The following is a 15912-nucleotide window of genomic DNA, read 5'->3' on the forward strand; positions in this document are numbered from 1 at the left end:
ACATGCAATCATAAGCCCTTGTCTGAGCCTAGGGCTCGTCCACAGCTATGTGATGATGGAGCTGGAGTTACTTCTTTGCATAAAAATGATTTGGTGTGCAGTAATTCAAAACCACCGCATTACTTTCGTCATAAAGAATACTTCTTCATTTTTATAATCCTGCAGCCTCAGTCATTCCTTTTCCATTCATCTGTAGAAGAAGTGGAGCCTTTTATAGAAAGTTGTCTCTAAGGATATACTGCAATCCAAAAAAGTTCTTCAAATGTAATATTTAATCTTAGAATCTCACTTCCTTTGAAACAGTGCAAACTCCCAGGCAACCGAATTACTTCTATAGCATGCAAATGCAGCTAAATTAGTTTTGAAATGTCAGTTTACCATATTTAAAATGTGGATTCATTAATCGAAACAAAATGGAGCTTCCCCCCTTTAATTTACTAGTAAATCATTTATTTTCTTTTTCTGCTAATTTTAAAGAAGAACGTTTGAATTTTGCTATCATTTTTCACAGAATGGGTTTATTTAGATATAAAAATGAATATAGTCTATTTTGTATTTGCTTAGCTTTATTTTTGATGGAGGTTAAGATATGTACCTTTTTGGTTACCCTTATATTATACTATCTGAAGATACACCAACTTGGCTCCCTTATTCATCTATTTATCTAAAAATTGTGCTGTATTTTATGATAAGACTATAGCAGATTCATGCTTGTATCCATTTTGTATCAGTCGTTCCTTCCCCAATACAGTGCTACCCAAGCATAAACTCATGTAGTTTTTTTTTTTAAACCAGATTTTATTTCCTTTATTTAAAACAGAATCACACTCTCTCTCTTTCTCTTTCTCTCTCTCTTTCTCACACAGCACAGTCACATGGCAACCAACAAAGCCAAGACAAACAGGAACTCCAGGATCATTCAGTCATTTTTATCAATATCTTCTTCACTTTCCTTCCCCCCGAATGATGTCTGGCTTCGGAAATGTTTCCACTAAACAGTTGAGTCTCCGTCAGGGCTTACGGCGGGATTAGAGCTCAAATTACTGACTCTGTGGCTCATTTACTCTCTGAATCCACGGTCTTCAAAACAAAAGTTGCATGTGGACATGTCCAGTGATATGATAATAGCATGAAATGAGAAACACATTTCAGGGCAGAAACTCTTTCCAGCCGAGAGGCTTTTATGTGTAACGTTTGATGTAACAACACATAGACGACGTGAAAGGCAAGAGCACAGGCAAAAGTAAAGATGTGCTGTACGTCTGAATGATCAGTGAGAGAAAGAAGCAGTAGCAACAGAATAAGATACAGTGGGATGAAACCAACGATCTCTGTGAGAACACAGGGGAAAACATGTAATGATGGAAGGTTGGAAGTAATATTATAGCAGTACAGGCAATAAGAGTTATAGTAGTAGTGGGCCAGCTGGTTGACAAAGGTGTATTTAATTACCTTCAATTACACTATTACTATTACATTTTTATTGGGCGGAACTGAAGAACCAACAACAAAAGAAATGTCAGATTAATATAATTTGGACTGTGGAGTGATTAATGATAGTGATTATATTTTCCCTTGTGAATGGTCTTTATATTCTTGTTTATCCAAATGGATTTTCTGTGTGTAAACAGTCTGTAACTCACAGTGCTTTTTACCCTCTCAACGGTCCTCTCTGACCATCTTCTTATTCAGGAAATTGTTCAGTAATTCTTGCTTTAATGAGAAAAATCTGAGAAAACTTTGGAATTGAATCAGACAACATTGCCACAAACCAGTAAGATCACAAATGGTAATTTTACTGTAGTTAGAATATCTGTCATGAGGTTCTAACCACTGACTAAACAACAGGGGGCTCATTTTGGTCACTGGTGTTGCGAAATATTTGGTTTTGGATCGGTCTGTTTGCTGAATAAGTGGTTTGCTGAAACCTGCATCACCCAGCTATTGTTATCTCCCTCTCCTGTCTGCCAAACCACACGACTGACAGCATGCCATGCCCCATTTAGCATCTTCTGAGACATTATCACTGTATGCAGCTAGATAGCTGGATAAGACACTGCTGGCTGACTCCAGTTATGACCTGCCCCCCCTGTACCACCACCACCACATCCAAACACTATGTTCCACAGGATGAGGGAGATGAGGGTATCAAGACATGTTGTGTGATATGGGCATCTGATATCCAGGAGTTTCAGACTGGCAGTAAACAATACACAAACATGAGCTCAGCGTGAACATAAATCTTCTTGCTTGCACAGAATACAATGCTACAGCAATAGCATAAAAAAGATACATAGTACGTGGTCTTTCTGCATTGTTTGATTTTGAATGGCTAGAAAACTTCAGAGTGCAAAATTCATTATAAAACTAGTTGCATGTGAGTGCAGGGGTAGGATAGTGTATGGATGATGGGAGTCAAAGATAAAATGGTCACAAACAGGGAGAAGGGAGGGAAAGAGAGACTTACAAGGGACAAAATCCAAACACCACTTCACAAGAACAGTAGACTCTGTATCCTGTGTGCTCAAATTACTTTGTAAATGCTACTCTGTCAACTTCATTTGGGAGCCTGCGATATCAAAACAGAACACAGTCATCGCTGGGCGTGTGCAGTGTGTTGAATGAGTGGCCGGTACATTGGCTCGGATGTGACTTTCAATCATGGTGGCGTGCCTCGACCCAGCAGACTGTGCTGGGCTCAGCTCCGGCTCATAAATCAAGTGACTGTCTCACTGAGTCGGCTGCAGAGATCTGAACTCCCCGGAGTGTAATGTATGCTTTAACCCTCTGCAGCGAGACCAGGCTGCTCTCGTCAGGCCTCTGTATAGCCACAGTGGTCAGCGGGGTCACCACCACCAATGGACTCATGTCTGAACTGTAGGTGACTGGTGTTTGTCAGTGAGGCAAAGAATGGATCACAGCTGAGTGAAAGAGCTTTAACATTTTGTACTGTTCTGTTTTCATTACTTTATTTTCACATATGATGGCTCTGAAAAAGAAAAACATATCCTTGTTATGTTTTGCAACAAATTAAAAAGTTGCTGAGGGTATTTAATAAATGTGGAAACTAGATTATCAGTGGCAGAAAAAGTCACATTGTTTGATTGATTCGCCGACATGAGGTTTTCAAAGTTCATATACTGCAAAATAAATGAAGGATTTCATCCAATACTAATGTGATTACTGGAAATTGCCTCAAAATGTCTATAAAAATGAGTGGATTTTTTCTTTTATTGCTCTGTGGATGGAAATATGGGTTGGATGTTCTATTACTCTGGTTAAAGTCTACAATATATCAACAATATTGGATAGACTGCTCTGAAATTTTGTGCAACCAATGGTTTCCTAGACAGTGTATCCTACTGTGATCCTGTGACTTTTTCCTTTTCATGAGGTTCACATTTGTAGATTTTGAGTGAAATGGATGGATTGCCCGTAACACTTGGTATAGACATCCAAATTCTCCCTCAGTCTCAGCTCAACTGTATTTTGTGATAAATAGCAAACATTAGCTAAAATGCTAAACTAAGATGGGAACACGGGAAACATAACACACTGCTGCGCATCAGCATATCAGTATTGTGATTGAAATCATGTTAGCATGCTCACGTTAGCACGGTTGCAGACCAGCGTCACCGCTCTTTCTATTTAATATTGAAGACATTATATTATTTTTGATTTTAGAAGAAAGATTATGTAGCAACTTACATTTTAAGTTGTATATACTACTCTGTCAGAGCTGACGATGAAAAACTGTGGCAACTGTAACTGAATCACTGAATCACTGACTTGCTGTTGCCATTAACATATTCTAACCCTAACACTAATGTTTAGGTACTTTAAGTAAAGATTAAGGGGAAAATGCTCACAGGTTACACTATGTAGGCCTATGTGTCCTCTGATACAGTTTGTATATTCATCTGTATTCCTCCCCCCATATTTTTGCCCTCCCTGGTGAGGCATTAAGCTTCCAGTTTACCCTCAACCCAGACCTGAGCATCAGAGCTCAGTCAGATTCAGGCTGTAATTCATCTTCTATGAGGCCAGGTGGAGACTGGAGGCTGTCATCGTGATGTTATTGATGGGTTGCACTCAAACCACAAGGAACTGAGCTGTACTCTCAGCCTGGTATGCTAAAACAAAACACATTCACACTGGGGCAGTCCTCGCTCCATTAGGTAATTATGCAAGAACCAATGTGAGACAATGTTTAACCTTGCCTGATGCACTGAAGTAGTTAATGCCAGGGTAAGTAGTTAGTGATATCATTATACACACGCACATGTCTTTTGGCAGCCCAAACACAGCTCCAGGCAAGAGCATAAATAAATGTAGAAATGAAAGGAGTGGCGAAGTAGGTGTATTTTCTTTTCTCAGTCTCTTACAGTAGATTACAGTATAAACCCTGACACATGTTCAGGATCAGCTGAAGAGGCAGAAAATTACCTCTCAGACCTTTCCTGGAGGGACTGTTTGTGTATTTGTCTCTGCTTGTGTGTATGTGTGTGTTTGTGTATTCAGTCATAAAGGTCATGCTGTTTAATGTGTTTCTGTTCTGTGTGTGTGTGTGTGTGTGTGTGTGTGTGTGTGTGTGTGTGTGTGTGTGTGTGTGTGTGTGTGCGTGCGTGTGTGTGTTTTACAGCTCAGTCATACAAGCTGCACTGTTTAATGTGTGTCTCTTCACCTACTATGCACGTTTTTGTGTGTATTTTGCCATGGAAGCCATGTTGTTTGACATGTCTCAACTGCGTGTGCATGTATGGATCTGTGTTTATATCAGTGAGTGTGTGTGTGTGTGTGTGTGTGTGTGTGTGTGTGTAGCAGTGTAGCGTGGTAGCGCAGCCTGCTTCTTGACAGGCTCTGGGCCTGTTGACAGCTCCTCTGCTCCCTGTCAAGCACGAGAACAGCTCTATGTGTGAGTGAAGAGTAGCTGTAGGAACAATGCCCAGAGAGCTGTGTGTGCACGTGTGTGTGTGTGTGTGTGTGTGTGTGTGTGTGTGTGTCTGTATCATTGTCCATGTGTGTCTCTATTCCTCTGTGTTTATAAGCCAGGTTGTTATTACAGAGACAGATCCTGAGAGCTTCCACCTCCACCTCCTCTGCCCTCTGTCTATAAACCATTAATTGTAGACACTTGAAAAACGCCCTTTAAAGCAATAAATTATGTCAGAGTCATCAATCAGACCTACTCATCTCCCTCGCTGACATTCCTGTGTCTCTTCATGTCAAGTGCTTTCCATCACCACCTTTTCCTTTTATGTTTCTTTTAATTTCCTTCTTCTCCCTGCTCACTATCTCCCCCGCCTCCCCACAGGTCTCATGTTTAGATGAATGTACATCCACACTGACACATGAACTTGAGTCTTTGGGTTTGTGGGAGCAGACCGGCCAAGTGTTAGAGAACCGCACATTGATCTTGAAAATAAACAGAGCTGAAAACCAAAGGAGATGTGGAGGAAAAAGACACAGAGACTCAGAAAAGAGCAGATGATGGAGAGGAAGCATGAAATGTCATATTGTGTTACCAAAACAACATTACATGCATAGTGGGGAAAAAAAAAAAAAAGGGCTTTCACATTATTCAGCCCCTCTCTCCCACGGCTTTACACTGGTTCTGACCTCACTGCTCAAGTCAAGTCCAGTTTTATTAATCTCAGACATCGAAGCGCTTTTATCTGTGAACTCATCATATGGTTCTCTTTGACAGGGCAGCTGAGTCAAGATGTCTGCCCTCCTCAGCCTATTTCTGTGAGTTTCAACTACAGGGCTGGAGCCCACTATGACCCAAACGAGGTCAATCAACAGGACAGGCATTTGAAGTGTTTTTTTTTAATACTTCTAAACACATGTTCGAGCCACATGTCTCACTGAAAGACCCGCTGATTTAAATCCAGAGACCGCAGCCGTTGTGTGCGGTGAAACACAGGTACACAATGTGTGGTATTTTGGACACCTGGTTTCACAGATGTGGGTAAGCAAAAGCTCGAGCCGATGACTTAACCGACCTCCTCAAACACAACTACATCCAACATCGGCCACAGCAGCTGAGGTACAATACCACCACAGACAGAGATGTGCTAGACATACACCAAATAAACGGATAAACGCAGGATAAACATGGTTAGAGTTTCAGTGCCACCAAACTGAACTCTCCACACCCAAGCCAACAGAGCCTGCGCTGACTCAGACACAAAGCCAGGCTCTGCTTTCTCTAGTGAGTCCTACAAACTCACATTACAGAAAAGGGGAAGAGAAACCGTGTAGGAAAACAATGTGGCCAGACAGTGGTTAAAGCAATGCTTCCCCATCTCTGTTGATATTTAAGCATGATATCTTTTTTACCAAGGCAAGCTTTGATGCCATGAATTTACTATACATGTGGCATAAAAGCCCCTTGGACAATAAGATAATCTTCAAAGAACCTCATTAGAGCAGATGACCGTCTTCAAAAGAAGGTCAAGTCCAAATCCCGATTTTTGTCGACTTAAAGAAGAGCTCATCTGATCCTTGAGGCTGGAATTCATGTGTGGTTCCTGCACACCAGTGCAGACCAGGGGCTTTGATTTAATGGTATCATAACACATGCTGTTTATGCCGTGTTCCCCAGTCAGCACAAAATACCTTATTTGGCACTGTCAGTCTCTTTTGAACCCCTGCATGGAAAAACCACAAACAGGATATTGACAATGAACATCAAAAGTATTATACGGACTAGCATTAGCCATATATATGCATCTGTTGTATTTCCATAATATTATGATATGATTACATCTATTGTCCAGTGCTCAGATTTGCAGTGGCGCCACTATGGTTGTTGAAATGACAAGAGGGGAAACATCATTATTCCTCCATTTCTTATTCTTTTACCATTGGAATAGGCAAAAGGTAGATCTGCTTAACAGCAGGAGGAGCCTTTTCACTCCTCCAGCTCTCCTGCTTTGGCTCTCAGTGGTAAATGGGGCAGAATGAGAGAGAAGATAGCAGGGGGAGTCCCAATATGGATAATACAATTACAAGCAATGCCAGTGATCAGTAGGAGAGAGCACAGTGCATCATGGGATGCCTCTGCCAGCCAAGCCTTTGATGTGAGAGCATTATAGGCTCTAGAAAACAAATACAAGATATGGCTGTCTGTGAAGAGGAATGGTAAGTATGTGTGTATTTGGGCAAAAAGAGCTAAAATAAACATTATGATCAAAACTGTTGTTTGACTAAAATCTAAGGATGGGAAACATATCTTGACAAAGCCCATAACAGGACTGTAACAAGACAAGCTTCCTTTAGAGTCATCTACAGGGGGCTGACGTATTAAAGGAAACCTCAACATGAAGTGTGCTTCCCAAAATGCTGAACTATTCATTTGATTTTGTCACCTGTCTGTGTATCTATAACTCTGAAATACATTAATCCTTTAAATCTCATATGTAGGACTCTGCTGCATTACATATATATTGTACTCATCCCTTGAGGGAACAGTGAGATTGACATTCAAAATGGCCATAACTGTTAACAGATATGTATGCAATACACAGTAAGGACCTGGTTGGGAAATCTGGGAATATAATGTCATTAAAATGGAAATGCTTCAGAAACCACCTGCTGCTGTTTGATTTGTTCCCAATAAAAGTCTTGCAGCTGCTGCTACAGAGATAAAGCCGTGCTCATTGGCTGGATGTCTGTGTTGTTATCTTTAACAGTTTAAAATTCCCATTTTAAAATAATAAAGTGTTTCTGATCTGATCCTGATCTTATAACCGCAACGTCATCTGATAGAATCACCATACACCTAAGTTAAAGACAAAGGTAGTGCTGCGATCTTTGGCTATATGTAATTGTAAAATGATTGCTTAGTGAGAAGTGACAGAATATCTTTCCTATTTTGTCTTTCACAAAGAGCACAGCCTCCATCCAGGATCCACACTAGTATTTCCTCACATAGTGAATGGGGCCTTAATTTACCTCAGGTGCAGAAGGTAACAGGCCTTTATCTCAGTCAGGCTTGTATTAGAGGCACCTCACACAACACAGTCCAGCCATGTAATAGGTTTAAGTCTCTAAATCTAGCAACCAATGCGCAAAATTAAACTAATAGAAACGGTTTGCGGCAATTCATTTTGAAGAAGTCAGGCCGATGGGTAAACTCAGTCACATGACAATCGGCTGACCTATGGTGGAAATGCGATCAGTCAGTCAGTCAGTCACGTACAGTCGGGATTATAGGTCTGGCCCCGCTGTTGTGGTCCAGCTGAAAAAAAAAAAAAAAAAAACTCATTGTGAGTGCTTTCCAGAAAAACAACCCTGACTGTGATCCCTGTCACTTTATCTCTTCCTCTCATCTTTCCCCACTTGCTGTTGCTCATTCTGGATGATGAAGATAGACAGATAGCGATCCACTGCATGTGTTGACACGCCATAGGGGGACGTCACTGTGGAGTCCGTGGCAAAGACAACTTAATACAGACCTGTTGTTGTCGGTAAACACCATCTAAATCCGTGTGCGCATGTTCCTCAAAAACACTGGCTGAAACGCTCAGTCTCATCTCCAGCTGTTTTATGTGACTGGGTTTAACTGATTCCCTCCCTCTTTCTGGCTTCCTTTGACATATTCCACCTCGCTAACATTATTCTCCTCCTCTACCACTTCCCATACTTTCCTTTTACCTCCTTTTTTCCCAGGACATCCGGAAAGGGAAACCACAATAACATTTCACCAGAGACTCAGTCAATATTATTCCTTGATATCTTCAAAGTGGGACAGAGGATATTGGAGCCTGCACAAGAGACGAGTGGAGATAGAGGAGGGAGTGTGTGTGTGTAGTCCAGCTGAGAGCAGAGACAACAGACAGAGGCAGAGAGAGAGAGAGAGAGACAGAGGCAGAGAGAGAGAGAGAGAGAGAGAGAGAGAGAGAGAGGGAGAGGAGGAAAGCGCTCAGTGTGGCCTTCGCAGTCGGTCCGTGAAGTATGACAGCCTGAAGCTACGAGCCACTCCTTCATATCCATCAAACTCACATTGTCTTTGAAGCACTGTCCTGCCCTCAAGTCAACCACCTCTCTCTGTCCTTCTTACCTTTGTCCACACTGTGCATAATCTTAATTCTTCTTCACACCACTAGGGGTCCCTGTGTACATAATAAACAAATGCATATATTGTATTCCCAGCCCCAGTCACTACTTTCCCCTGACAGTAATAGCTCAGTGGATGTATAAGAATATTTCCTTTTCATGTGGTGTAGTAGCAGGGGTAGTAGTTGTAATAGAAGTAGTACCTCTGTCATTACATACTAATTCACGAGTAATGATGCCGGTGTATAGGCTGTGAGTTAATGCTGGGGTTTTGCAGGAGGACTTCTGCACAACATCAGACAGACAAGCAGCCGTGGAGCCACGAGGACAAGCAGACACAGGATCCTTCGAGCTGCAGGGGCAACAAACGTTAACAAGGTCTCTTCACTCTCTCTTTTCCTACTCCCTCCCCACCTTCTGTGCTCTTTTGTCTGCCTGTGCATATAGGATACATACTGTGCATAACGGACACGTTCAAGAAAAAATATGCAAAGTCAGTGGAAGCGGTGGAAAGCATTGATACTGGCAGGGTTTTGCTGCTTGATGGACTTTGTTTAACATTTAAAAAAAAATACCTTTTTCTCTCAACCCACGCCCTTTCTATTCTCCTGCCTCCCTCTTCTTCTTTCTCTCTCTCTCTCTCTTTCTCTAATGCCTCCCCAGATGTGCGTTCTGTAAGTGAGCGTTTCTGTGGTGTCCTAACAGAACATTAACTTTAAAGTCTTCTTTCGTCCCCAGCTATATGTGCGCTATGCTGTAAGCGCTGGCCCCCGTCCAGGAATCTCCTGCAGCCAGCCGCTCATAAGCCACTTCTTACCGGCCAAGAATGTGAAAAGCTCCTTCAAAGAGAAGCCTTCTGCAAGGTGTGGTTAAAGCTGGTACCTGAGTCCACAGGTGGCCATATTAGAGCAGATGAAACCGCTAACTGAAATCCCACACCTGTCTCATAACAAGAGCCACAAAGGGGAGAAACAGAGCATCAAGGATAAAAAGATTAGATTACATCAACATGGTTCTATTGTGTTATTCCTTTATGCCTTCACGCATCTAAAAGCATCTGAGGCTGAATTCAAGCAGGAAGCTGTGCATAAAACAAAGAGATATTGACTTTTCTTGATGAATGGCAGTCAAGCAGTCAGAGTCAAGGGTGAAAGGGCAGAGGCGTCAGAGTTTTACAACGTGAAACTGTGTTAAAAAACACACGCTGATCAAAGACACTCAGCACAAACGCCCAATCTGCCATCATCTGAATGGAAAATACAATGAGCGCACAGGGACAGTCGGCGGCTGACAGAGCTGCCCAGTAACAGAAGTGAGCGCAGAGTGGTGAGAAGAGGAGTGGAGAGGAGGGGAGAACATGGCCAAGGACAAAGAGTTGCTTGTCCGAGGTCTGTCTGCCCCTGGCCTGCAGGGAGGGGCCCGGTGCCACTTGTTTGAGGGGTCTCCATGATAAATTTCCCACTACTTGACTCTGTCACACTGTCTGCCACTTGGACAATAACTGAGGTCATAGCTGAGTAGTGGAGCGCTGACATGGCGGCCTGCACAGAGAGGGGCCACTTTTTCTCATCACAAGCGTTTATTTCAGATCCGCCTGCTCCACATCAGCACATCTTAAGAAGAGTGCTGGGCTGAAAATAAATAAAACACTTCTCACAGTTGTCTTTACTCTGACTTGTTTATTTGTGACCATTAATCATGCGTGACCCTCATACTATGTACTGCCGCAGGGTTGTTAAACAGAGATGGACAGAGACAAATGTAATCCCACTGAAGAGGAAGCACATGACAACATTTGAAAAATTGTTCATATACATCTTTGGAATGACTCTGCTGAAAACCCAAACAAAACAAAAGTCTGACCTGCCAGCACCGAGTTTGCCACCTGCCCTCCAGGCTCTGCATTATCGGTGACAGTACAGGAACTAGGTTTTAGAGCTTTCACACACATGCCACAGCAAAGAAGTGAATTTTATACATGACCAAACTCAGCCTATACCCACAACTAGCCTTCCATCTGCTAAGGAAGACCGTGCAATGCAGTTAAAAGAGTCAGAGAAAGCTATAAAGATGATGTTGAGTTAAGATTTTTGTTTTTGATTTTGACATCTCGAAGCTGCTGGGGAACAAGAAGTGACACCACAGAAATCCCTGCAGTAGCCGAAATATAATAAATACAAGTACAGTATCAATTAACAAATTGATCTGTGGTTTTCATTAAAAAACTAATTAAAATATGATTCCAGAATTGAACATGTCAGATATTCTAGCATAAGACATTACCGTATAGGTCTCAAGCCTTCTGCTACTATAGGATAAAAAAAACGAGCATCCAGAATGAGCAAACTTCCAAACGCGAACGTTATGAGAGCACTCACTCACCACCCTGCGCTCTCTTTGGTTCTGTTTTGTGGGGCTTTACTCACGCAAACCTGTCATCCCTCCCTGAACCTGCGCTCCCTCCTCTCAGGGGTGTGTGCGTGTGTGTGTGTGTATGTTGAATGTGTATGTTGAGCGTTTTAGGGTGGTGGAGTAGGTGGGTTGTGGTGGGGGTGGTGGGTGGTGGGTACTCAAATCGTCCCACCTCCCTCTCTCCCAGTCAAGACGCTCCAAACTTGCGGAGCGCACCGCGGAAACTCTCCAAAAGAGTTTTCAGCCCCTGCTTCAGGACTGCTCCGAGTTGCAAGGACACAGGAAACGTTTGTGAAACAGCCGAACCAAAGAAGTGGAGAGAGTCGGGAATGGGGAAGAGGCGGAATGGTCCTCCAGCCGAGCGACACATGTGAGCCCAGAGGCCACCGGTAACGTTTTCTTTTTTTTTTTTTTTTTTTATTTAAAGGAAGACGGAGAAAGGGGCAGTGAGAAGAGAGCATAAAGGAGAGAGATAAAAAAAAAAAAAAGTCTCCAGGAAGGTGACTGTCACAAGTGTCCACATACACCTCGACACGATGATCTGCCTGCCGGGATTCAGCTGGGTCTTCCTGAGCGCTCTCTTGCACACTGTGGCACCCTGGGGCGCACAGCGACCGGACAGACCGAGGCAGTGCGACGCACCAAAGTCGGTGAGTCGCGCTGGGGCACTTTATCAAGCCAACATACCTGACATAACTGTTTACGCATATTGGAGCACAAAACGGCATTTGCTGCGATATGAGCCCGTGCGACAGTTTGTTACTCAGCCTGCAGATCTGACAGAGGACAGTGACACTTGATGTCAAAGTTTTCCTCAAGTGTTATTTCACCTTTATAACGGTTAAAGTCATAATAATGACGTAGCCTACAGTTGTACTTATTTTATTTTTTATTTATTTTTTGGGGTGGGGAGTAACGGTATAAATGTATCATGAAAGTAAAATGTGATTATTATAAGGTCAAAGGTTACGACCATTTCAACATTTGAATGGCTTTTATTATTACCTGATAAACTGATGTGCAATATGATGAAAGGATGATAAAAGTTGGAATGAAATTGGGAATGTAAATGTAATATTAACAGGATAATGTAAATTACTGTCTAGAATGTAGGCTATAATAATAATAATAATAATAATAATAATAGTGAAATTTCTGTAGTAGTAATAATATAGACTGAGTTCAGGGATCTAACGCCAAACGTGACGGTTCTGGTATTTCTGAAGTCGCTCAGAAAATCCGCAGCTTCCATGAGACCCGGGCCTTAGAAATCAAAGGTGTTTGCCAAGAGAAATCTTTAGCGCTCGCCAACTTTATGGCTGTTTCTATGACAAACGCAAGTGGGGAACACCCACGGGTGACTTGACTTCATTTGGAAAAGTTTCTGACCTTTCAGAAGTGATCGTGTTTCAGCGCAACACACGGCCCATTAAAGCACTTATCGGGCATATTGGTAAAATTATGGATGTGGGTTGAGCTCGTACCGTGAGGAAGTGCAGCGGCGCAGAGCAGCCAGTCACAAACTCCAGTTCAATTATAAGGTGTCTGCCGGTCCGTCTGCCTCCCACTGTGAATGCACGTGACGGAAAGAAAAGAATTTAATCAAAATCATCACTGCAAACATGATATCCAACACGCCTCTCTGTGGAGAAAAAGAAATCACGACAGAATCAAATATATGACCTCTGCAACCGGAGGGCTTTAAAAATGACACTTGGCCGTCCTGCCCGTGAGCGTGCACGTTACTGAGGTGGTCATTTAGGAGTCGTTTAGAGATCACAGGCTTGTGTTTCATTAGTGCGTTACGTCCTACGTGCGGATAACGGATCTGTGGTCAGAGATCACAGAAGGCTTCGTGCTCCTCCGCTTCATGTGATTTGTAATGCGTCAGTACAGTGGTCTCTGTTTTCTGTTAAGAGTAATTTTCCCCATAAAAAGGAGTCGAGGCTCTCCAGAAAAGACCACGCAGCTTTAGCTTTAGACTCTCTCCTCAGGACGCAGACAGGCACACTTTCCATGTCGAGAAGTCTCTTCATTCATGGGGAGGCCTAAGCGAATATTTGCACATTAAGGAATGACCAAATGCTACACATTAAAAAAGAAAAAAAAATGCTCTTAAAGTTTCCTTGTCTCACAAATATGATGAAGAATGCACTAATGCATCTTGTGCCGTCCAAAACATTCCACGCCCCCCTGCAGGGTCGGCCCGGACCCGGCCAATGTGAAAATTCAATTAGAAACTTTGGAATAGTTCAAACATGTCAGTGTATCTGCAAGAGCTGAACGTTGCTCTGAAATTAAATATAGCACTTTTGATTTATTTTGTCTAGAAGGAGACTGTGCCAGAATTTGCTGTATGTTCTCTGCAGTTAATTATGATGATAACAGAACATCCCACAAGAAGACTTCACTGGCTTTTGGCAGCTATTTGAAAAGCGTTGGCAGTGTGCAATATAATTGGAACACAGCTGAGGGAAATCTTGATTAAATTTTAGACGTAAACATTTTCTAAGAATAACTTTATTTTACAGTAATGGACTTCATCCCTCAAATGCCTGATTACACCGTGTCTCAGAAGCCAGAAGTTTGATATTGTTTATAAAAGCTAATTCTTTTTTTTTTCATATTTGAATAATGCCAACATCAAAGTCATAGCACATGCACAGCACATTTTCAGAGCGCCTAACAAGAACCATATTTTAAATGCAATAGAGCCCTATGTTCATTTAAAGTGGCTGTGATTATTTCATTTCCATTGTGACATTGTTTTGTGTAAAGATAACCACCATAGACAAACACTTCCTGTAATATAAACCATAGAGGACAGAAACTGTGTTGTACTTTAGGCTGTCAGCACCACATCTCCCTGCCTGGTGTAAAAAAAAAAAAATCACAAACAATAGTATCACAGCGGGGTCAGATCGGAGAGCAGGTTTCTTTCAGCTTTTGGCTTTTATGAGCTCCAGTGCAGTATATTTGCACTGCAGCCTTCAAAATGCTTCCCAGGCCGAAAGAGGCTTTGGCAACCGAGGTATGCACCTCAACAATACCCGGGGGTCTGTTTACAGCCCAGAAGGCCCCTCTATAAACTGCCTGCCTGCACCACAGCAGCAAGCCCTCGCAGCACAGCCCCGAGCTGCCGTCATCTCAAAATGGTATTTCAATCTTTAACTTGTTGACCCGAGCCTATGAGCCAGTAAACCACAATAGAGGAAAAATGTGTCAGCATTACTTTTAAGGCAAGTTGAATTGCTCCAACATGATGACTCTGGTATTTTTGTTTCCTTTTGCTCTCAAAATCTTAACCTTCATCTTTTATTTTCTTTCCGCTTCTCCTGCCTCTGACTCTTCCACAGCAAAGTGACATGAACTCCTTCCTGTGGAGAGTAAAGCGTGCGCCTCCTCATCCACCGTCTTACTTATTTGGTACCATCCACGTTCCCTACACACGAGTCTGGGACTTTATCCCCAACAGCTCCAAGCAGGCTTTCCACAACAGCCCCAACGTTTTCTTTGAGCTAGACCTCACCGACCCTCTCACCATCTCCAAGCTGACTAGCTGCCAGCTCCTCCCCCACGGGGAGAACCTCCAGATGCTGCTACCTCGGGACCTGTACCGCCGCCTTAAACGCCACCTGGACTACGTCAAACACATGATGCCTTACTGGATGACCGCTGACCAGCGTGGCCGCGGCTTGTATGCTGACTATCTGTTCAACGCCATTGCGGGGAACTGGGAGAGGAAAAGGCCAGTGTGGGTGATGCTGATGGTCAACTCGCTGACGGAGTGGGATGTCCGGTCCAGGGGGACGCCGGTGCTGGACCTGTTCTTGGCTCAAGAAGCAGAGAGGATGAGAAAGACAACCGGGGCAGTGGAGCGGGTCGAGGAGCAGTGTCACCCCCTCAATGGGCTCAACTTCTCTCAGGTAAGAGGAATAATCTAAACACGGTTTTTCCCCCTCATTCTAGCATCTGATTCCCTGTGTGTACACAGCTGGAAGAGCTGGAGAAATTACAAGGGCAAGCCAGGCCTAGAGGGGGCATGAGAAGATCCTAAGATTGTGTATCCTGTATCCCTCTGTTTGTAGTAAAGTAGCTCGGAAGGCAAGCAAGTAGGGCTCTATAATCCACTGTGAAAGTTGAGTGTATGTGCACAGATTTTGGGTGTTGCACTGTCCCTGAAAGAAACAGTCAGAGAATGCGGGAGAAGACAATATGAGGAGAAAAAAGGGTGATTAAAACTTGTCTGCTGGAGACAGCTTTATGGTTATGGATGTCCCTCCACCTCACTAAACAAACACACTCACACAGCTGAAATGCAAAGAGAGTCTCAGGCTGAGCAATGCACATTCAGAAGAGATAAGAGAAGGCGAGAAGAGCAGCGAGCTCTCTCTCTTTCATGAATGCAGACTGTCTGTCTGGCTCTCTGTGGAAACA

General features: G+C 43.0%; 1 protein-coding gene across 1 annotated transcript in view; it reads left to right on the plus strand.

Moving 5' to 3' along the window:
• The first annotated feature begins 11598 nt into the window (after positions 1 to 11598).
• Positions 11599 to 15912, plus strand: part of trabd2b (TraB domain containing 2B) — a 65291-nt gene continuing 60977 nt past the window's right edge. The window contains exons 1-2 of the mRNA XM_056379229.1: positions 11599 to 12125; positions 14832 to 15401. Of these exons, the coding sequence (XP_056235204.1) occupies positions 12012 to 12125; positions 14832 to 15401 (684 nt within the window). The 5' untranslated portion in view covers positions 11599 to 12011. The remainder of the gene's footprint in view (positions 12126 to 14831; positions 15402 to 15912) is intronic.

The sequence above is a fragment of the Seriola aureovittata genome, chromosome 6, assembly GCF_021018895.1.
Source record: "Seriola aureovittata isolate HTS-2021-v1 ecotype China chromosome 6, ASM2101889v1, whole genome shotgun sequence".
Taxonomy (NCBI): Eukaryota; Metazoa; Chordata; class Actinopteri; order Carangiformes; family Carangidae; genus Seriola; species Seriola aureovittata.